Genomic DNA, 24,811 nt, shown 5'->3' with positions numbered 1-24,811 from the left:
CTAATCAGACGAATGTAAGAACAGTCCTTCGAGAGCAATTGTTACGTCCATTTCACTTACAGCGTGTCCACAACCTCTGGAGCCTGTTGATTATCCACCCAGAGCACAGTTTTCCCAGTGGTACCTGGAGCAGTATGAAATGCATCCTACATTTCCATCCTCTGTGTTGTTTACGGATGAAGCAACGTTAGGGCATGATGGACTCTTCAACATGCACAATTCGCATCCAGAATGTGATTTCCACTCTGCAACGGAGTGAGCGCTGATATGAAGCTTCCTGGCAGATTAAAACTGTGTGCTGGACCGAGACTCGAACTCGGGACCTTTGCCTCCCGCGGGCAAGTGCTCTACCAACTGAGCTACCCAAGCACGACTCACGGCCCGTCCTCACAGCTTCAATTCTGCCAGTACCTCGTCTCCTACCTTCCAAACTTTACAGAAGCTCTCCTGCGAACCTTGCAGAACTAGCACTCCTGAAAGAAAGGATATGGCGGAGACATGGCTTAGCCACAGCCTGGGGGGTTGTTTCTATAATGAGATTTCTGCAATATCCTTTCTTTCAGGAGTGCTAGTTCTGCAAGGTTCGCAGGAGAGCTTCTGTAAAGTTTGGAAGTGAAGCTGTGAGGACGGAGCGTGAGTCGTGCTTCGGTAACTCAGTTGGTAGAGCACTTGCCCGCGGAAGGCAAAGGTCCCGAGTTCGAGTCTCGGTCCAGCACACAATCTGCCAGGAAGTTTCACAATCCGCATGTTTGGAGTGAGGATAACCCATATGCCACAGTTACTAGCCCTTATCAAGTGCGGTTCTTCGTTTATGTGTGGGTCAGTGATGTTGGAGACTGTTTGATTGGGCCGTATCTTCTACCTAGTTTAAATGATGACTAACTGAAACCCTCAGCTGCCGACAGGTGTTGTTGATATACCTCGATGTGGACAGCTGAAAATGTGTACCCCGAACGGGACTCGAACCCGGGATCTCCTGCTTACATGGCAGACGCTCTATCCATCTGAGCCACCGAGGACACAGATGAATAGCGCGACTGCAGGGACTTATCGCTTGCACGCTCCCCGTGAGACTCACATTCCCATCTGTCCACAATTCTACATATGTAATGTACGTTATACACATTTGCCCATACACTCATTACTCGCGCACGGTTTGGCGATTCCCGTAAGAGTTTGGGCAACCTGTGCGCATTCGCACAGACGAAGGTGAATGGCTGGGTAGCCTTTAACTATATATATGAAGGCAGTAACTGTTCTCAAAGAACAGATACTGTAGATGACCGTGCAGCTTTTTCCTGGAATAAATGATGACTAACTGAGGGTTTCAGCAGCACGGTCATCTACAGTATCTGTTCTTTGAGAACAGTTACTGCCTTCATATATATTTCTACCTAATTGTTGTCTCTTGGTCATAAAAAAAATTGAAAAGTGTGTGTTGGTTTAATTAATTTGCCGCCAGAGAAATCTTCCTCTACCGGTTTAAATACTGCTCATAGGAAAAAATGACATTAGGGAAAAATATTTGTTTTAATGTCCCCTACAACCTCCCAGAATTTGTCGGTTTAAATACTTTTCACACTGTATAGGCGTTCCCGGCCACAGTTACGTATTCTGCCTGTCTACAAACCTCTGTATTTGAACACGTATGCCTATACCAGTTTCTTTGGCGCTTCATTGTATGATGTTTCCGTTTTTACCCTAAATGTGGAAGATATTAAGATCCTTTTACATTCTTTATAATTATTCTTGTCGATGTATACCTATTAACCGTTTTCAACTACTATATTCATTTTGAACATTCTTTTTTATTTTTTATTTTTTTTTTATTTATTGCCAAATTATAGACCTGTTACCTGATGTTTAAAACTGGTCGTACGTTTTACAATTTCCGTTTTTCATCTTTTTACAGTTTTCTTTCCTTTTGTTTTATCTACAACATTAACAAAGAATGATACTTTTCAAAATAACAATAATTTAAGGTTGAAATATAAATAAAATTTTGTTGTTTTTTTAAGAAGAATATAAAAAGAAGATAGGATACATGAGAGATTTGTTAGCACCATCACCGAGTGTGACTGACGGTGAATATCTCGGAATGGTTTCTTCGAGCCCTTGACCGCCAGTCACACACACACACACACACACACACACACACACACAAATGGTTATTAGTAGAGAAATAATGCTGCTTATCCTATTTGTTACTAATCCTATGTATTAACTACTTTAGGTGCGCATCCATGTACAGCATTTGGTGTTTTCTTGGCTAGATTGCCAGCAATTTGCTTATTTACTGTCACATCTCAGCTTCCTCTTCCTGTTCCTCCTCATTGTCACTATTTTCGCTGTCACTGTGGGTATCGCTGTCCATCCTCTGGAGATTTCTGTTACGCTGCGCATAGGCATGTCTGTGACGTCGTGTCCGCAAATACTCTTCATGTGTTGTTTTTGAAATGCTGTTTGTCAGTGTGTTTCAAATGGTTCAAATGGCTCTGAGCACTGTGGGACTTAACATCTGTGGTCATCAGTCCCCTAGAACTTAGAACTACTTAAACCTAACTAACCTAAGGACGTCACACACATCCATGCCCGAGGCAGGATTCGAACCTGCGACCGTAGCAGTCGCGCGGTTCCGGACTGTATCGCCTAGAACCGCTCGGCCACATCGGCCGGCTCAGTGCGTTTAATTGTGCCCATTGTTCTTCGTCTCTTATTGCTGTGTATATATCTATGTCTGTATCTGTGTAATCTAAGTGTAGTGAATGTCTATTGTTCGCGTATTGCCCGCAGAAAAAGACAGTGTGTTCTGGGGAACCTTTTCCCCGCATGTGCATGTAGGTGTCTGCCTCAGACTCACGTGGTTTAAGTGCGTGGGATAAGGTCCGTGCCCGGTTAAGAAATGTACCATACCGCGGCTGGGATCGATATGTCTCATTCTCAACCGCTCCCTTATGTCAGGGAGGAAGTCGTGCAGTTTACGTCCCTTATCACTTACATCCCACCCACCTTGCCATGTATCCAAACGCCAACTTCTAAGGTGACGTATCCTCTCTATCGACACACCGGTTATTGTGTGTACCTTATCTAGTCTCCCCACCTTTAACCAGTACCTTGCAGCTCTGTATTTGATCGTGATATCTATGGGGCATATTCCGAGCAACACACACAGTGCATCCGCTGAGGTAGTACCGAAGGCTCCAGATAGCCTAAGTAGGACACTTCTCTGCCCTCGTCTGACGGATGCTTTGTTGGTGACCACGTTCAGTCTATGTGCCCACGTGCTAGCTGCAAAGCTGTGTACTGATTCGAAGAGCGCACAGTGGTATGTACGTATGACTGGTAGAAGTAGTCTTTACTGTTTTGAATTTAACCTCACCAGTTTGTGGAGTATTTTTTCTGCTTTGTCTGTTGTTAGCCTTATGTGTTCGCGGAAATTCAATTTTTCATCTATGTGTACCCCAAGATAGCGCATAATGCGTGCTCGTTTGATGTTTGTGTCCCCAATTGTAACCAAAGGATTCCTTTAGAGTGATCCTTTCAGTAAAGTGTACGTTGTTTTGTTTTCGGCTATCCGTTACACCAAGGCAGTATCCCGACAACGAATGCGTATCAAAGTAGCGGCGACTGTAGCTGCGTAATGCAGACAGGCTGTTCTGCTGGTGCACGGTGGTCGGCCGTGGCCGACTGGAATTAGTGGGTGGATCCGGTGGCTGAGAAGGAAGGCTGCGACCGGCGAAAGGTCGCCACGGTTGCAACAGACCGGCGACGGAGAAATGGCCCGAAAGTGTGTGGCAGCGGCGGCGGCATAGAAAGTGCCCTACCGGTCCTTTCTGGCTGTCGGGGCGATCGACTAGCCGCTACAGATCTGCTGCGCTGACCCGCAGGTAGCGAAAGTGGCGCGCTGTGATTAGGCTGCAAGTGCGGCTGCTTTTTACCGGAGTTGCAGGGCGCGGAAGGCCCCTCCCACTGGCGGTACTCGCGGTGACCCCGGCAGGCCATCCCTCCAGACGCCGTGCGGGGAGAGGGGCGGCTGTCTGCCTTCTGCGGATGAGTCGGCCCGGACTGCCTCCTCCCTTTCTCCCTGTGTGTGTGGATGCGAAATGCCACCACGCCGGGGATGTGTATATATACTGCCGGCGGATCATCGCCAGGGCACAACAGTTCGGCTCCTCTCACAGGCAGCAACAGCCAACCCGAGCAAGATGAGGACCACTGCTGTGGTGAGTTCCACACGGCTCAGTTTTCGGACTTGAAAAAATTTCTGCAGTGTTAATAACGTTCTATATCTCTGTAGCTTTCATACATTCAGTATGCTTATTAATACTTCACAGCTGCATTAGTTTCTTGACTGAGGTAATTTAAGGCCACGTTTTATTTCCACAACCCGAGCAAGATGAGTACCACTGCTGTGGTGAGTTCCAAACGGTTCAGTTTTCGGACTTAAAATAATATCTGCACTGTTAATAACGTTTCATATCTCTGTAGCTTTCATACATGCGGTATACTTATTAACACTTCACAGCTGCATTAATTTCTTGACTGAGGTAGGCCTCGTTTTATTTCCACAACCCGAGCAAGATGAGCACTACTGCTGTGGTGAGATCCACACGGTTCAGTTTTCGGACTCGAAATAATTTCTACAGTGTTAATAATGTTCCATATCTCTGTAGCTTTCATACATTCAGTGTACTTATTAACACTTCACAGATGCATTAGTTTCTTGACTGAGGTAATTTAAGGCCATGTTTTACTTCCACAACCTGTGCAAGATGAGCACCACTGCTGTAGTGAGTTCCACATGGTTCAGTTTTCGGACTTAAAATAATTTCTGCAGTCTTAATAACGTTCCATATCTCCGTAGCTTTCATACATTCAGTATGCTTATTAATACTTCACAGCTGCATTAATTTCTTGACTGAGGTAATTTAAGGCCACGTTTTATTTCTACAACCTGAGCAAGATGAGTACCACTGCGGTGGTGAGTTCACGTGGATGAATGTGAGGACCTAAAATAATTTCTGCAGTGTTCATAAGGTGCCATAGCTTTCATGCGTTCAGTAGAGCTGCATTAAATATCGTAAGAGATATCATTTTTCTGCGTGAGGCTGCTTTTTTATTTCTACAACGCAAGCAAGATGAGGACCACTGCTGTGGTGAGTTCCACATGGTTCAGATTGCGGACCTAAGAAAACTTCAGTGTTCGTAAGGCTCCATAGGGTAAAATAACTTCTGCAGTGTTCATAACGCTCCATAGGGTTCATACATTCAGCACTCTGTCTATAACTTTACATCTACATTAAAATTCTTGAAAGAGCTAATTTTTATGCATGCGGCCACTTTTTATTTCCACAGGAGCTCAGTCTGCGGACCTAAAACAATTTCTGCGGAATTACATATACATCCTAATATCCTCTATAGCTCTATAGGTTTCACATATTCAGTACGCTTATTAATATTTCATATCTGTACTTAATTGTTTGAAATCGTTAGTTTTCCTGCATAAGGCTGCTTTTTATTTCCACTATTTTCCTTGAAAACTTAAAACAAAAACAACAGATTTATGGCAGAATATTCGTTTCAAGAAATTTGTATTTTTTAAAGCCAGTGTCTATCATTATCTGAAGCGTACACCTTCAGTTCACATCTGACGTGCAGGTACTTCCAACTTCAACACTAGTGATGTGACTGCCCTTTCTTTACGTACTGTGTAAGGAACTGCAATAGAATCTGTGTACACAATATGCTTTAAGGGCTTTCATACATCCAGAAGACTTATTTAGAGTCCACAGCTGTACTGACTTTCTTCAAGACACTTCTGATTGCCTCAAGCCGCTTTTTATTATGAATATTAATTTTGAAAAATTAGAAAATTAAGTAGATTGCGCAAGAATATTTATTTCAAGAAATTTTTATTTACTGTTAAAGCTAGAGACGATCACTAAAAACCACATTTAGTTTTCTAGTCCAGAGTCTCATATACATTTACGATTTTACAGTTTATGAACACACACCTCCACTTTCAGAACTGGTGTTGAGATACCAGACTATCATTTCTTCCAACGTCAATAACGCTGAAACACTCCTTTCTATTTTTATTTTCCTCTGAAAATGAATATTCCTCAAGCCTGTAGCTGTGAACCAAATGAAAATACCCTCCTTTCACTTCACTATTACATTTCGCAATACTGCTTCTATAACGATAATGAGAACCTCTGTTGTATCTGTCATTGTGCAGAACTCTGTATTTACCAGTTTGTGTAATAATAGATTCACCAACCTAATAAGGTACATTCCTGCTGTACTCTACAGTCTCCCAGAGTAAGTGGAGGTCGTCGGTTTCGCAAGGACTAAGACAGGGACATAAAACACGAACTGTGACAGTCAACATCGCTTTATACCACTAAGCGTGTAGACATGAGACGTATGTGTCTTGTACGTCCCATGTATACTCAAAGTTTTACACACTTTGTGATAAAACACCTGGCATTTCACTGTAGTACCTCGTTCCTTTCTCCATGCTGTATAATCCTCAAGTGCAGAGTGGCGTAAGCACAGTCTGATGTGACTACTACTGTACGGTTTTATGAATCTGAGGATGGCAATACATATTACCGAAACTAGTTATCCATTAATAGTGTTAACATTAAATTGTTTTTCAAAAGAAGACTACAATACAATCAGCAACGTCAGTGAACTTCAGGCTCGAGCTGTCACTAGAATGCAGTTGCTATTGCCATGTTCGCTTAAGAAATTATCGAGGCTGGCCTGTATTCATTGGAAGCGACAGTTGTTGTCGGGTTTGAATCCGATCGTCATTGATACACCGTGACTGTTTTATATGGTCCCTGTGGGTTACGAACTCGTTGCGACCACTTTAGTTACGACTATAGTGTAAACACAACTCCACTGCCTCACTGTCAGCGGTAGAGTATGACATGACCGTCTGGTACACCATTCACAGCGCTCCAGACTAAACTCAGTTGAATTCCCTCCAAACAGGCCAACGGTACCGACCGACCACCGTGTCGTCCACAGGCGCTAGGCGTGACTGGACGCGGATATGGACGGGCGTGTGGTCAGTACACCGTTATCCCTGCCGTTGTCAGTTTTCGAGATCGAAGCCGTCGATTCTTCAACTGTTGCTGTGGCGTGAGAGGCCATATGCGTTCTCTATATTCCTCCAACAATCATTTTTGTTCCTGCCTTTCGCGATCCATTTTCCCTTTCGGAGGCCCATCGCCCCCGTATCCCTGTAACTTCATCCTTCCACTTTATTCTTGGCCTTCCTCAGTCCCTTGTGCCCTCCACGGATGCTGAGAATGAGATTCGCGGCAGCCTTTCCGCTTCCATCCTAACTAGGTGTCCAGCCCACACCCATCTTTTTTTCTTCATCCTTCGGACGATATCAGCTTGCGAATATAAGTCTGCCAGTTCGTAATGTTTTTACTATCCTCCATTCCTGTGGCTGGGTATCCTTCTCGGGGCCAAACATTTTCCTTAATATCATCCTCTCGAGGACTAGTAGTTTCTGTTCATCTATTTCCCTTGATGTAAACGTTTCAGAGCCAGTGCTACCGAGAGTATTATACGCTGGGATAGCATGATTTTAAAACTTCTCGAAACTTCTCTACGGCACAACATGTCCCATAAGCTAGAACATGATCTATTTTCCGTTTCGAACCTTACCTTTATTTCAGTTTCCAGTCTATTTTGCTCGCTAAAAATGCTACTCAGATATTTAAATATGTCTACTCCTTGAAAAGTCAATTCTCAGCTATCAGTGGTGTTTGATCATGACCATTTACTCAGTTTTCTCTCCCTGCAGTATTTCGGTAAAAACGTCTTGAGCATCAGCTATACCTCCAGCTTTCTATATTTTCCTTTACATTTCGTAACCCTCGTTAGCCGCTACAATCTTTCCCTTCCAGTACCATGTAACTATATTTAACAGATCTCCTATTGATCCTTCCGTATCTCAGTTTTCTTGCACGGTGTTCTGTTGCCTACTAATTTTCCAGTACCACTTTATATCGCCATTTACATGTCCTCAATATTTCTGCTACAACCGTATGTGACCGAATGCAAGACGGTTCTTTCGACATCAGGCTAAATGTGCATCCCCGCACCTGTCCAAGAGAACTCGTGGCTGCCGGCCGTTATGGCCGAGCGGTTCTAGGCGCTTCTGTCTGCAACCGCGCGACAGCTACGGTCGCAGGTTCGAATCCTGCCTCGGGCATGGATGTGTGTGATGTCGTTAGGTTAGTTAGGTTTAAGTAGTTCTAAGTTCTAGGGGACTGATGACCTCAGATGTTAAGTCCCATGGTGCTCAGAGCCATTTTTGAGCCAACTCGTGGCTACTCTTTAGTGACGAGATTATTGTTCTTAAATTTTCTTATGAGGAATATAGACGGAGTTGCGCCAGAAACAGAAAAAACCTGTCCAGTTCTGCAGTTGGATACGGCAAGAGGTCATTTCGTTCTTTTTATGGCTCTCACACGATTATCTGGGAGAGAACTGAAACGAATCTAGACGCTTAAGCTGGTTTAATTGTCTGCGGGAACTCCACCCAGCGGACGGTAATAGCTTGCTAGCGCAGCTGGCCTCCTATTATGCAACAGCGAACAGCTTTCACGAGGCAAGATGATAGCCCGACAAGACATCCTGCGGCCACTTTGCTCCACATTATCCAGATACCTTCTCCAGCACATTAGCTGGAACCGGTCCCGCAGTTTCCGCTCGAGTCCGATTGAATAATCCAGATTAGCGTTCCCCGTCGTCGGGTAGTATACCGCTGTCTTTTTGGCAGTACGGGCTTGGAAGATTAAATTCTTTGAGCGGGTCGCTATGTTGTGCAGGAAGGGAATAGAGCTGATACACGGAACTGCCGTTCTACATTTTTAGCAGGACCTATAACGTGTTCTGAAGTTAAACACGTTGGTCTACCTCCGTCAAAATGTGCTCCATGGAAATGTGAAGGGATTCAGAAAAATCCGATCATATAAAATTCTTGTAAAACGGTTTCATGTTTTATGTATTAGCGTCAGCTACTTGTTTCAAATAGAAATTTGAGCCGGGGCTGTACTCGATCCCGGATTTCCCGCTTGTCATGAGCGGTCGCCTAAACCACGCCTTCGCTCCTTCAGGGTATAAATTGTGAATATTTGTATTACAAACTACTCAAATTATGTACGATCTCACTTGCTCTTACCTATTTAGTGATTCCCAGAGACAAAAAAAAAATTGATCTCCAGTGTTTCATATATTTATTGACCGAACTCAAAAATTTAAAATTCTGTCGTGATCTACTCATTAAGAGGTAAAGCTCCGCGTTCTTGCTCTAGACATGCCAATGGGACTGACCGACCGCCGTGTCATAGTCTGCCAACGGCGTCTCTGGATGCAGTAGGAGGGGCATCTGTTCACCACACCGCTTGCCCGATCGCTGTCGAGTTCGAACCGCTGCTAATCGATCGAGTTGTCTCCCAATTAGCCTCAAGAATCCGAGTGCATTCCGTACCAGTCCTCTAACCAAATTAAAAATCTGTGGCAGTACTGGGAATCGAACCCAGGTCCTCTACACGCCAATCAGCAGTACAGACCCCTCAGCGGCGGAGGCAGACTGTTAGGACGTACAGTCCTACATTAAACACTCAGCAAAGTACAAGTAATAAAGTTAGCAACTGTGCATGTGTCTTGAGCCAAGTATTCAATCTATATTCATCCGCTATTTCGTAATGAGAAGGCTTAGAGACTTCCAATAAACTTCAAACATCATTTCAAATATTTTCTGAACTTTTTCTCTCTCATAGCTTCCGAAGAAATAAATAACTGAAACAAGTTCGTCCCTTATTACATTTTCGCTGTCCATGCAGTAAAAGTTCAGGGTCAGGTACGACGATTCAGTTTATTACTTCTTTAATACAAACTTTTTCGGAAAACCGTTTGCAGACAGTATCCGCATATAACACTGAATTTACCTGCAAAATTACATCATTGTGGGACACATAGTTGACGTCATAAACACTCATATGCGTAAACAACCAGCTCTGAAAACGGAGTTGTTGATCCTGTTTTGTACATGCGAGTTCGATTCTATAGAAAAATCAGTGTTGGTTGGGCTACTGATATTAGGGTTATTTGGCCAGACGTCATCGCCGAAGATACCCAACTCTTGCCAGCTCAGCTTTATTCGAAGTGTGTTCTGTTGCTGCGAATATGGTACAGATATAACTGTGCAATAAAACGATTACCATTGTGAAATGGGGTGAATAGAAGACTATCTTAAGACTATCTTTCACAACGAGAATTGCCGTAAATGCGATAAACGCTGACGAAATTTTCCCTCTTGTCTCCCTCGGTAGCTGCACGCTCAGTGCTGCGGTTTGCTAACCTAAGGGGTCTGGGTTCGATACGCGGCTGTGCGGGAGATTTTCTCCACTCGAGGACGGGGTGATCTGTTGTCCTCACGTTCGTATCGTCATAGTCGGGATGCCACGATTGAGATGAATGTATGGACACTCCCCGTCAGCCAGTATGTTAAAAAAATAATAAAAATAAATTTTGCCTCACCCTAAACACAACGTCTTTATATGTCTTGTCAGTCATTCCACATTTTTTCTCGCCAAACATTTACCGATCTTTTGTCATTGCAACACTGGAATCCAAACTCTCCTCTTGGAGCCATATAATGGACGGTCAGGACACAATTATATGTACGTGATTCTGGAGACGGCGCCAGACCTGAGGAGTTCGCATTCAAGCTAGCAGAACAATAATGTGGTGGAACAAGACTGTTTCAAAAATCATGTAACACTGCAAAAAATAAAAAGAAACATTAAAATGGAGAATCTAGAGGCGAAGTATTGTTTGGTGTAGCAACAGGTCTTTTCCCGAGAAAGCAAAGTAAGTGATATGTTTTGCATTCCATGTCCAATTTTATCGTGTGCTCAGTTAAATTAACGAAAGCTAGGAAAAATAATTTTCATCTACTACAAACCTGAACTGATCATTTATATGGTTAACGCAAACCTCACATGTTTACTTTCTTGCAGTACATATGAAATATTTGTTTCAGGGAAAAGTAAACCCGCTTCTTCTTCTTCGTGCTTTTGCCCATTTTTTCTGTGCAGTCAGCAATGTTATACCTGTTGAGGCGCCGTTAGTGACTGTTGGTAATCTGTGTACCCCAACTGTCTGTGTCTAAAGTAAATCTCATTCTCAAACGTGAAAGCGTTTTCTAAAAGTCTGCATAGTGTGTATCTTGGTAGGACGTAGGAACCAGGTCGGTATTCACCTATCTGGATGTGGGAAACCACCTAAAAACCACATACAAGCTGGCTGGCTCGACAGCACTTGGCGTTAATCCGTGAACCGGGTTCGATCCGCCTCTCGGAAGAGGCTGATGAACGTGGTCGTTTATCAGGCGATTTCTTAGCAGGAAATAATATTCCGTGAGAAAAAAAAAATGGTGTGATATTTAAGGCAGCTTATCGTGATAAACTGGAAATTTAAGGTCGAGTCTTGATCTCGCACAGTTTTGGAATTTTCGCTAAAGTTTATCACAATATGTGGTTCAGTAGAAAGCACCCATTGCCACGTACTTCGCAATCATCAACGGGGCACAGGTGAAGCTGTAGATGCGGTCGTTCCTGTCCCACGTGGCGGCCCTGCTCGCACAGTGAACCGGGACCTAGCTGCTGCTGCCAATGGCCAGTGGCCGGTGGGCGGTGACTCACGTCACGTGCGACCGCGATGGAACAGCTGACGGTCGCTTTCACGGTTCCGGCGCACACGGAGGCCGACCGGTTCTCGTTTGCTTCCTCTGCCGATTCGCTCTCCCCTGATTTACAGCCGCCTTTCTCCCGCTTCCCTGTCGGGCTATTAATAATTCTGGCGCATTGTGCCTACAAGGTTTGGCTGAAAATCCGCCATTTCTCAAGTGTGATGCGCACTAAAGGAAGAGACATGGCTACCTTACACTCTGTCTCCCGAAATGCGCCACTGCATTCGTATCTGGTGTTCTTCTGGTCTTCAGTCCGATACTCGTTAATGGAGCTGTGGACGGTAGTGATTCCTCTGTAAGTCTCTGCACGATTACTGCACCCTAAATAAATTTGCACCCCTTTTCTGCCTTTAGACCTTTATGTATCTCTGCTACTTTTACAGTTCCCTACCCTTCCACTCCACACACACACACACACACACACACACACACACACACTTCGTTCCATTACCAAACTGGCTGTTCTTCGATGACTCACAATGTATCCAGTCAATATACCTCTCTTTTTGTCAACTTCTACAAAAAAAAAAAATATTCTCCCTGCTCACATTCAGTATCTTATTTTTAGATATCTTTTCTACCCATCTAATCTTCTGCATTACCCTGTAAGATCGACTTTCAAAATATTCTTGTCTGCCGGCCGCGGTGGTCTCGTGGTTCTAGGCGCTCCGTCCGGAACCGCGCGACTGCTACGGTCGCAGGTTCGAATCCTGCCTCGGGCATGGATGTGTGTGATGTCCTTACGTTAGTTAGGTTTAAGTAGTTCTAAGTTCTAGGGGACTGATGACCACAGATGTTAAGTCCCATAGTGCTCAGAGCCATTTGAACCATTTTTTTAATTCTTGTCTCGTCTTTGTTGTAATGTTCATTCATCCTGCTTCACTTCCATCTGGTGCAACACTCAATACATATACTTTCAGAAATGAGTCGCTAACACAGATTTATATTACGATACTTAACAGTCGACCATTAGATGAGACCAGAATGAAAATAATTCTGATTCACTATTAGGCGAAAAGCTAAAGAACAAAAGCCATTGCTTTGAAATTGAAAATACTTGTAAGGGAAGAAAACCGTGTTACTTATGCGATGACACAGAAGAAACAAAAGTGTACTGTGTAGTTTATTAATCACAATTTTAGATTTTCGTTCTCTGCTCTGATTCCATGATTTATAAAACTCCGTTATCAAGTTCCCAAGCAACCTGACCACAAATATCAACGACATAATGAGATTTTTCACTCTGCAGCGGAGTGTGCGCTAATGTGAAACTTCCTGGCAGATTAAAACTGTGTGCCGGACGGAGACTCGAACTCGGGACCTTTGCCTTTCGCAGGCAAGTGTTCTACCAACTGAGCTACCGAAGCACGACTCACGCCCCGTCCTCACAGCTTTACTTCTGCCAGTACCTCGTCTCCTACCTTCCAAACTTTGCAGAAGCTCACCTGCGAACCTTGCTGGACTAGCACTCCTGAAAGAAAGGATATTGCCGGGACATGGCTTAGCCACAGCCTGGGGGATGTTTCCAGAATGAGATTTTTCACTCTGCAGCGGAGTGTGCGCTGATGTGAAGCTTCCTGGCAGATTAAAACTGTGTGCCGGGGCGAGACACGAACTCGGGACCTTTGCCTTTCGCAGGCAAGTGTTCTACCAACTGAGCTACCCAAGCACGACTCACGCCCCGTCCTCACAGCTTTACTTCTGCCAGTACCTCGTCTCCAACCTTCCAAACTTTGTAGAAGCTCACCTGCGAACCTTGCTGGACTAGCACTCCTGAAAGAAAGGATATTGCCGGGACATGGCTTAGCCACAGCCTGGGGGATGTTTCCAGAATGAGATTTTTCACTCTGCAGCGGAGTGTGCGCTGATGTGAAACTTCCTGGCAGATTAAAACAGTGTGCCGGAGCGAGACTCGAACTCGGGACCTTTGCCTTTCGCAGGCAAGTGCTCTACCAACTGAGCTACCCAAGCACGACTCACGCCCCGTCCTCACAGCTTTACTTCTGCCAGTACCTCGTCTCCAACCTTCCAAACTTTGCAGAAGCTCACCTGCGAACCTTGGTGGACTAGCACTCCTGAAAGAAAGGATATTGCCGGGACATGGCTTAGCCACAGCCTGGGGGATGTTTCCAGAATGAGATTTTTCACTCTGCAGCGGAGTGTGCGCTGATGTGAAACTTCCTGGCAGATTAAAACAGTGTGCCGGAGCGAGACTCGAACTCGGGACCTTTGCCTTTCGCAGGCAAGTGCTCTACCAACTGAGCTACCCAAGCACGACTCACGCCCCGTCCTCACAGCTTTACTTCTGCCAGTACCTCGTCTCCAACCTTCCAAACTTTGCAGAAGCTCACCTGCGAACCTTGGTGGACTAGCACTCCTGAAAGAAAGGATATTGCCGGGACATGGCTTAGCCACAGCCTGGGGGATGTTTCCAGAATGAGATTTTTCACTCTGCAGCGGAGTGTGCGCTGATGTGAAACTTCCTGGCAGATTAAAACAGTGTGCCGGAGCGAGACTCGAACTCGGGACCTTTGCCTTTCGTGGGCAAGTGCTCTACCAACTGAGCTACCCAAGCACGACTCACGCGTGGTCCTCACAGCTTTACATCAGCCAGTACATCGTCTCCTACCTCCCCAACTTTACTGGTAGAGCACTCGCCCGCGAAAGGCAAAGGTTCCGAGTTCGAGTCTCGGTCCGGCATACGGTTTTAATGTGCCAGGAAGTTTCATCAACGACATACTTTACTGGAAACATATTACAATATCGTATTCAACATGTTGAAGAAAAAGCAGTAAGTTATTCACAGAAATAGCCGGACTTGTTAAAAAAATTTTTCAAATGGCTCTGAGCACTATGGGACTTAACATCTGACGTCATCAGTCCCCTAGAACTTAGAACTACTTAAACCTAACTAACCTAAGGACATCACACACATCCATGCCCAAGGCAGGATTCGAATCTGCGACCGCAGCAGTCACGCGGCTCTCGACTGTAGCACCTAGAACCGCCACTGAGGCCGGCTAAGGCGCTGCAGTCATGGACTGTGCGGCTGGTCCCGGCGGAGTTTCGAGTCCTCCCTCGGGCATGGGAGTGTGTGTTTGTTCTTAGGATAATTTAGGTTAAGTAGTGTGTAAGCTTAGGGACTGATGACCTTTTTTGAACTTGTTAAAGATTGGGAAGCAGTTTTGTAATGTGTCAAATTAGAAGCAGTAACTTCTTATTTTGCCGTCCTGTCCCCTTTCCTAATCTCCCCTACATCGCTGATCTACATACTAGAGCAATGTAGAACGAGTGCGGATTCAGACAAGTACTTAGCAGTTACAATTTCTTACAGGCGTACCTGCTTTGCGCGCTCCTGGCGTCAGCCTGGGCTGGCGAAGTCTCCAAGGCTGCTTCTGAAGCGGCCACAACGGACAATGGCGCCAAGAAACAGGACAAGCGCGGTATTCTCACTGGCGAGCACAGCATCGGCGGCGGAGGTGGACTCATCGGAGGCGGAGGTGGTCTCATCGGAGGCGGAGGCGGACTGATCGGTGGTGGATCTGGCTACTACGGTGGCGGATCTGGCTACTACGGCGGCGGGTCCGGCTACTACGGCGGCGGGTCCGGCTACATCGGGGGCGGAAGTAGCCTCGTAGGAGGCGGCGGCGGACTCATCGGGGGCGGAAGTGGCCTCGTAGGAGGCGGCGGTGGACTCATCGGAGGCGGAAGCGGACTCATCGGTGGCGGATCTGGCTACTACGGTGGCGGATCTGGCTACTACGGCGGCGGTGGCGCCATTGGCGGATTCGGAGGTGGCGGTGCCGGACTCGGAGGAGCCGGAATCGGTCTCGCTGATGGCGGAGCCGGACTGGGAGGCGCAGGGATCGGCCTAGGTGGAGGACTCGGCGGCGGTGCCGGCTTCGGTGGCGGCGCAGGCTTCGGCGGTGGTGCCGGCTTTGGCGGTGTCGCCGTCGCTGCCCCGCAGACCCAGACAGTGGTTCAGACTGTGAGGGTGCCCGTCCCACAACCTGTCCCCGTGCCAGTCAACCGCCCCGTCCCCGTTCCCCAGCCCGTCCCCGTCCCCGTGAGCCGTCCCGTGCCCGTACCGCAGCCGTACCCCGTCAGGGTGCCCCACCCGGTCCCCGTATCCGTGCCCCGCCCCTACCCCGTCGCCGTACCCCGACCCGTGCCCGTCCCGATTGCTAGGCCCGTACCGGTCCCCGTGCCCCAGCCGTACCCCGTCCGCGTGCCCCAGCCTGTACCTGTCGGAGTTCCCCAGCCCTACCCTGTCCGCGTTCCTGTACCTCACCCTGTTCCAGTGCCAGTCTCCACCGGCGTCTCCTCAGTTGGCGTCGGAGGCGGTCTCGCCACTGGAGGTCTCGGCGGCATCGGAGGCGGTCTGGGAGGCGGTCTGGGAGGCGGTCTGGGAGGCGGTCTGGGAGGCGGTCTGGGAGGTCTGGGAGGCCTGGGCGGTGGAGTCTACAGCGCCGGTGGCCTCGGAGGGGGCGCCTACTCTTCCGGATTGGCCGGAGGTGCCGGAGGCATCATCTCGTCCGGCTCTCTGGGCACGGGACTGTTGAGTGGTGGCTACGCTGGTTCCTACGGATACGGCGGCGGTTCCTACTCGACTGGAGGCATCGGCTACGGTGGCAGTTCCTACTCCACCGGAGGTCTCATCTCCGGCGGCTCCAGCGGTCCGCTGAAGGGCGTCTACGTGCCCAGCTCTGCTGGTGGGCTGAATGGTGGCAGCGTCTACTCTGGCAGCCTGGGAGGTGGAGCCAGCAGCTACAGCAACAGCTACAGTGGCGGCTATGGAGGCGGCTATGGAGGTGGCTACAAGAGCCACTACAAGCACTGAAGTCGTCTCTCCGTAGCGCCATCGAAACGATTTCCGTCCCTCACACGTTCCACCACCGTGGCTCATTAAGATGGGAACGATTCGATGGCCAAACCACGATGACTATTCAACCTCGCTGAATCCGAATGGTGCTCTATATATGGACTGAAACAAAACACCACGATGTTGCAAGAGAGTAATCATCAAGTATGTGCCATCGCAGCTCACTGTCTTCACTTGTACTTGACCGCCTGAGGATTTCAAAAAGGGCTCTTGGCAGCGTTGAGACAACCGCATATTCCAGATCTTAACAGCGAAGATGGGAAAGTTGTACCAATCTCGTCAACAGCCCAGGGGCGGAGTGCGGTATTAAGTGCCGTGGAGCTCAGTAGCAGCTGCAGAATTTCTTGGCGTCTTGTCTCATTCCATCTTTCAGATTCGCAATGCAACACAAATTGCATTCGATGTCGATCTCTACCATTACACATATCTTCTTTCTTTTTTGACGAATCATTTTTATATTCTCTTTTTGTACTTTTATAATACTTGATTCGTGAAAAGGTGTATTCTATACTTTTGTAATAAAGTGGTTGTATCAAAGTGACGTCTCTATTATTTTCAATCCTTTGTAACGAGTGCCGTCAACCTCCTTTTATGTGTCATTCGTTCTTATTTTTATCATTTAAAGATATTTGTGTAATTTTCCAATTTGAAGTCTAAACCATTATTACAATTATCAGACACACCTCTTCTGATGCCAATAATCACGTTCCGAACTTTGGTGTCCCACTACACAGGGCAGATTGATGTTTCCTAGCAATGCTCTTAATTTCATTTACCTCTATTTTGACTGGAAACGACCTGGTGCATGTGACTTTTCTTGATGTCAGTTTAAAGGGCCTTAACTGAAGAACCAGACTCAGAAAATGAGCTTCCGCTTCTTAATGAACGTATCAACCGAGATGTATACTTGCTGTCGTCTACCAATATCTCAAACTCGCCTATAGGCCATGTATCAGCATTCATATTGTCCGTCATGAATGTTCTTACCCTAACAGTTCAGAGTTACTTTAGCCCCATCTTCTGGATAGTAATAACTAATTTCGTGTGGTTCAATGATCTGATTCAAGTCTCTCTATCAGATGCCACTTATTGCGACTTACGTGCCCCCAAAAACTCCAGTTACCCAAGAGGGGAAATAGGGGCTACGTGCAGTTTAACTTGGAATCCGAACCTCGTGTCTTTCCCGGGGACACCTCACTCCGCTGAGACGTGAAGGCTAACCTAAAAAGGAGACTGAAAAATCCGTGTTTCGATCCATATTTAATCCCGCAACCTCTCGGCTCTCACGCACCCGCTTTACCGCTGGAACACTTTTCCAGTTTTTTTTATTGGTTAAATTATTTAATTACATTTTAGGACATAGAGTTATTATTCTAAAAAAGTTACAGACGTAAGAAAACAGTACAGCCACATGCATCTCGTGTAAACAGGACAACAAAATCACCACTCCGCGTATCTTTTAGGTCACTAAGCTAATAAATACACTTTTAAAAAAGCGATCGATGGTATATCCTAATACTTGGAATGTTCATGTCAGTGTCTCTAAGTACATGTAAACAATGTGGCACACGATTACTCTAGAAAAGATAAAAGGCAGAACAAATTTTGCTTCCACTCAAACACAAAAGGGCTCCCCAGATGCAATGTAATATTCTTGAAGCATTTCAGTACCCAAAATTTGCGATCACTATTGAATCTGTCACGTTTAGCAGAAAACGTGTAACTGTGATTCACATATTCGCTCTCGTTTGAGTCCTCTGACGTGAGTGCATAACACAGAGTCATTGAGACATCGACCACGTAATTTTGTTTTTCTTTTTTTTTAATGTATTAAAAACTTGTTTTTTACATTTCGGGATAGGCATACAGCTATTACTGCATACAACGTTTACAGACATCCAAAACCATACACCTGCAGATCAAGTGCATACGTTTAGGCCTTTTATGGCGTCAGGATTACAAAACGTACCACAGGTCTATGATAACACATCAGAGTGTCTCGCAACATATCAGTTTGGCCACTAAGCAAATAAATATTTTGAAAGAAAGTTGTTAGTGACACGTCTTAGCCTTTAAATGTTCTTGGCATTATCTATCAGTACATTTAAACAATGGGGCACATAAATAGGCTGTAAGTACTACAAACAAAATATGGACACGAGAAGGCTTGCTTCATTTTAGGATGAACAGGTAATTGTAGACCATTGGAATTGTTAAGACCTCTTCTAGGAAATTAGAGACTCTCTGTTTCTTTCCTTATGTATAAAAAGCAGGTTTAGCAATCAATTAATAACAGAACAAAGTTTATTTCCCTCAATCACAAAAGGGTACCTTAACCTCAGTATGATATTTCCTCAAACCTTGGTTACCCGTATTTTCATTCGCCACTGAAATAGTCACGTTAAATTGAGAAATGTGTGTAATTCACATACTCACTTGTGTTCGCCTCCATTTCTCTCGGAAGACAAGCCATTTCAGTGTTATCCACATCATGCTGCAGTCACGGTGCCATAACTTCTTCAGGTGGGTATGCAATGTCTTTCTCGCTAGTGTTCTCTTGCGGTTCAGAGACTTGTTCGTCCCCATTGTCTTCCCATTAACATTAAACTGGCAAAGTTTTGCAGATGTTCGAAATATAGCGCGTAGTTCAATGTGAGATGCCTTTAATAATTTCCACAACTAAATTATGTCTCGAAATCTGGCATCAAACCAAAAGGGAGTGTGGTCATACATAAACCACACCATTGGCAAGACGTAATCAATACCTTCACTACGCGATAACAACTATGAAGTCACTGATGACAGTGCCACTAAAGCAGAGTTATTAAACACGGTTTTCAGAAACTCCTTCACCAAAGAAGACGTAGTAAATATTCCTGAATTCCAATCATGAACGACTGCCAAGATGAGAACATAGAAGTAGATATCCTCAGTGGAACAAAGCAACTTAAATAATAAAGCCAAGTTCTCCGGTCCACATTGCATATCAGTCAGGTTTCTCTCAGTGTCTGCTGATACAATAGCTCCATATTTATCAATTATATACAACAGCTCAGTCACAGAAATATCCGTACGTAAAGACTGGAAAATTGCTCAAGTCACACCAATACCCAAAAAGGGACAGTACGAGTAGTGCGTTGAATTACAGGCCTATATCACTAACTTTGATGTTCAGTAGGGTTTTGGAACATATACTGTATTCGAACATTATGAAGTACCTCGAAGAAAACGATTTATTGGCACATAGTTACCATGGATACAGGAAAATATAGTATATAACACAACTAGTTCTTTATACTCATGAAGCAATGAGTGCTGTCGACAGGGAATGTCAAATTCATTCCATATTTTTAGGTTTCCAGAAGGTTTTTGTCACCGTTCCTCACAAGCGTCTTCTAAGCAAACTGCATACCTATGGAATATCGCCACAGTCGTCCGACTGGATTCATGATTTCCTGTCAGAAAGGTAACAGTTCGTAGTAATAGACGGAAAGTCATCGAGTAAACCAGAAGTAATATCCGACGTTCCCCAAGGAAGTGTTATAGGCCCTGTATTATTCCTGATCTATATTAACGACATGGGAGACAATCTGATAGCCGTCTTACATTTTGTACAAATGATCCTGCCATTTACCGTCTTTTAAAGTCATCAGATGACCAAAATGAATTGAAAAATGATTTAGATATCTGTATGGTGCGAAACGTGTCAATTGCCCCTGAATAAAGAAAAGTGTGAAGTTATTCACATGCGCACTAAAAGAAATCCGCTAAATTTCGATTACGCGATGAGTCACACAAATCTGAAGGTTGTAACTTCAACTGAATACTTAGGGACTACAATTACAAATAACCTAAATTGGAACGATAACATAGATAATGTTGTGGGTAGAGCAAACCAAAGATTGCGATTCATTGGCAGAACACCTAGAAGGTGCAACAGGTCTACTAAAGAGACTGCTTACACCACGCTTGTCCGCCCTATTCTGGAGTATTGCTGTGCGGTGTGGGATCCGCATCAGGTAGGACTGACAGACGACATCGAAAAAGTACAAAGAAGAACAGCTCCTTTTGTATTATCGTGAAATAGGGGAGGTAGTGCCAGAGATATGAAACGTGAATTGGAGCGGCAGTCATCAAAACAAAGGCGTTTTTCGTTAGGATGGGATCTTCTCGTGAAATTTCAATCGCCAGTTTTCTCTTCCGATTGCGAAAACATTCTTTTGGCACCCACCTACATAGGGAGAAATGATCATCACGATAAAATAAGAGAAATCAAGGCTCGCACAGAAAAATTTAAGAGCTCGTTTTTCCCGCACGCCGTTCGAGAGTGGAACGGTAGAGAGAGAGCTTGAAAGTTGTTCATTGAACCCTCTGCCAGGCACTTTATTGTGAATAGCAAAGTAATCACGTAGATGTAGATACTGTAGTTTGCATTTCCCTTCTCTCGTTGTTCGCTGCTTCCCGGCTCCGTTTTGAACAATCTTCTGTTGTTGGTTGATGCTTTCGTAATGTCTATTTTGAAGAAAAAAACACTCCGTCGTCAGGCCACGAATGGCCTACCGGGACCATCCGACCGCCGTGTCATCCTCAGAGGAGGATGCGGATAGGAGGGGCGTGGGGTCAGCACACCGCTCTCCCGGTCGTTAAGATGGTTTTCTTTGACCGGAGCCGCTACTATTCGGTCGAGTAGCTCCTCAATTGGCATCACGAGGCTGAGTGAACCCCGAAAAATGGCAACAGCGCATGGCGGCTGGATGGTCACCCATCCAAGAGCCAGCCACGCCCAACAGCGCTTAACTTCGGTGATCTCACGGGAACCGGTGTATCCACTGCGGCAAGGCCGTTGCCCTATTTTGAAGAATGTCGCGGTGCGAAAGAGGTTTTGGTAGCGCATCCATTTTCCACGGATTTTTACAGCTTGGTGCCTTCAACCATCTTAAATTTGTCTCATCATTTGTTTTCTTCGTAAACCCATTTTCAGTATGTTTGAATTGTCCTTTATAATCACTAACTCGTGCTATCATTGCCACATCCTCTTCTAGAGGTTCATTGACACTTTTCATTTTAAATTTTTTAAATTATATGCTTTCTGGACGTGTCCTTACAACCATCTCAAAAGTGGGATGCCAGTTATGCCGATACGGCCCTAAAAAACGACACAATACCCACAGCCCGATCGGAGAAAATCTCCGATCCGGATGGGAATTGAACCCAGGTACCATCAGCCATGAATCCGCCGCGCTGACCCCGAAGGTTCCGAGACGGACCACTTTGATGTTGTTGTGGCTGTATCTTGGCATTAACGGTAATAGCAGTTCCACCTATTAATTTACTTCGAGTCTTTTCTGTCCCAGTGGCTCCAGAACACTGTTTTGTGTTTAAACACATCCGCTGCCCACCAAACTCCCCATATTTGAACATTATTGAGCATACCTGGGATGCCTTGCAAAGTGCTGTTCAGAAGAGATCTCTACCCCCTCGTACTCTTACAGATCTATGGATAGCCCAGCAGGAGTCACGGTGTCAATTATTTCCAGCACTACTTCAGACATCAGTCGACTCCATGACACGTTGTGTTGCGGCACTTCTGCGTGCTCTTGCGGGGGGGGGGGGGGGGGGGGGCAAGTGTTTCTTTGACTATTCAGTGTATTTTTTTGAAGGACATCATCTTTACGCCAGTGACTGTTATAAGTCTTTATTACACTACTGCAATTTCGGCCTTAGGCCATTATCAAGTGCTGATATTATGGCTAGATAGATTATGGCTAGATATGGCTAGAACGCCGAATTTGTAATAGTGTAATAAAAACTTATAACAGTCACTGGCGTAAAGATGATGTCCTTCAAAAAAATTTTTATGACTGTGTATCCCAGCTACAACAATTGTGTTCGTGTATATTTGTTCCAGGTGTAATTTTCGTAATATACAAGCGTAAAAGGGGGCTATGATCACAATTTCCCCTCAGATGTACAGTGGCATTGCATCTGAAGCATGTGAGAGACTGGTTTCTTTACAAAACACAGCATACAGTCACGTAAAATGGTATGTCCTTTTGTAATTCCACTGTAGCTTTTCTATTGCCATGGCCGGAAACAGCCGTTTAAACTAAGCACTTCCCTGATCGTTTCGAGCCGCACTTTGAAAGGTATATTACAGACCCTCACTGATCTCAAGCCAAGACCTGCGTACGTTATTGATACTGCGCTGACACACCTATCACTGTGCTTAAATTTTACGCAGCCCTAATATTCGTTCACTAAGATTGTCATTAATACGTTCTGCATATACAGGGTGGTCCATTGATAGCGACCGGGCCAAATATATCACGAAGTAAGCATCTAACGAAAAAACTACAAAGAACGAAACTCGTCTAGCTTGAAGGGGGAAACCAGATGGCGCTACGGGTGGCTCGCTAGATGGCGCTGCCATAAGTCAAACGGATATCAACTGTGTCTTTTTAAAATCGGAAACCACATTTTTTATTACATATTCATGTAGTACGTAAAGAAATATGAATGTTTTAGTTGGACCACTTTATTCGCTTTGTGATAGATGGCGCTGTAATAGTCACAACGTATAAGTATGGGGTATCACGTAACATTCCGCCAGTGCGGATAGTATTTTCTTCGTGATACATTACCCGTGTTAAAATGGACCGTTTACCAATTGCGGAAAAGGTAGATATCGTGTTTATGTATGGCTATTGTGATCAAAATGCCCAACGGGCGTGTGCTATGTATGCTGCTCGGTATCCTGGACGACATCATCCAAGTGTCCGGACCGTTCGCCGGATAGTTACGATATTTAAGGAAACAGGAAGTGTTCAGCCACATGTGAAACGTCAACCACGACCTGCAACCAATCATGATGCCCAAGTAGGTGTTTTATCTCCTGTCGTGGCTAATCCGCACATCAGTAGCAGACAAATTGCGCGAGAATCGGGAATCTCAAAAACGTCGGTGTCGAGAATGCTACATCAACATAGATTGCACCCGTACAATATTTCTATGCACCAGGAATCGCATGACGACGACTTTGAACGTCGTGTACAGTTCTGCCACTGGGCATAAGAGAAATTACGGGATGATGACAAATTTTTTGCACGCGTTGAATTTAGCGACTAAGCGTCATTCACCAACAGCGGTAACGTCAACCGGCATAATATGCACTGTTGGGAAATGGAAAATCCACGCTGGCTGCGGCAAGTGCAACATCAGCGACCTTGGCGGGTTAATGTATGGTGTGGCATTATGGGAGGAAGGATAATTGGTCCCCACTTTATCGATGGCAGTCTTCATGGTGCAATGTACGCTGATTTCCTACGTAATGTTCTACCGATGTTACTACAAGATGTTTCACTGAATCACAGAATGGTGATCTACTTCCAACTTGATGGATGTCCGGCACATAGCTCGTGAGCTGTTGAAGCGGTATTGAATAGCATATTTCATGACAGATGGATTGGTCGTCGAAGCACCATACCATAGGTCCGGACGTTCACCGGATCTGACGTCCCCGGATTTCTTTCTGAGGGGAAAGTTGAAGGATATTTACTATCGTGATCCACCGACAACGCCTGACAACATGCGCCAGCGCATTGTCAATGCATGTGCGAACATTACGGAAGGCGAACTACTCGCTGTTGACAGGAATGTCGTTACACGTATTGCCAAATCCATTGAGGTTGTCGGACATAATTTTAAGCATTTATTGCATTAATGTGGTATTTACAGGTAATCACGCCGTAACAGCATGCGTTCTCAGAAATGATAAGTTCACAAAGGTACATGTATCACATTGGAACAACCGAAATAAAATGTTCAAACGTACCTACGTTCTGTATTTTAATTTAAAAAACGTACCTGTTACCAACTGTTCGTCTAAAATTGTGAGCCGTATGTTTGTGACTATTACAGCGCCATCTATCACAAGCGAAAAAAGTGGTCCAACTGAAACATTGATATTTCTTTACGCACTACACGAATATGTAACAAAAAATGGGGGTTCCTATTTTAAAAGAAACGCAGTTGATATCCGTTTGACCTATGGCAGCGCCATCTAGCGGGCCAACCATAGCGCCATCTGGTTTCCCCCTTCAAGCTAGACAAGTTCTGTTCTTTGTAGTTTTTTCACTTGACGCTTA

At 45.3% G+C, this 24,811-nt stretch overlaps 1 protein-coding gene and 1 pseudogene across 1 annotated transcript; one reads left to right on the top strand and one right to left on the bottom strand.

Annotated features, from left to right (window-relative positions):
• Positions 1-4,174: 4,174 nt before the first annotated feature.
• Positions 4,175-17,204, top strand: LOC124551175 (glycine-rich cell wall structural protein-like). The gene is made up of 2 exons (XM_047126164.1): positions 4,175-4,223; positions 15,120-17,204. Exons 1-2 carry the CDS (start codon positions 4,206-4,208, stop codon positions 16,623-16,625), a joined length of 1,524 nt encoding a protein of 507 aa, XP_046982120.1. The 5' UTR covers positions 4,175-4,205; the 3' UTR covers positions 16,626-17,204.
• A 4,194-nt stretch (positions 17,205-21,398) lies between these two features.
• Positions 21,399-21,515, bottom strand: LOC124551592 (annotated as a pseudogene).
• Positions 21,516-24,811: the final 3,296 nt, after the last annotated feature.

Source organism: Schistocerca americana, chromosome 9, assembly GCF_021461395.2.
Source record: "Schistocerca americana isolate TAMUIC-IGC-003095 chromosome 9, iqSchAmer2.1, whole genome shotgun sequence".
Lineage (NCBI taxonomy): Eukaryota > Metazoa > Arthropoda > Insecta > Orthoptera > Acrididae > Schistocerca > Schistocerca americana.
This window is presented reverse-complemented; position numbering and strand designations above follow the sequence as displayed.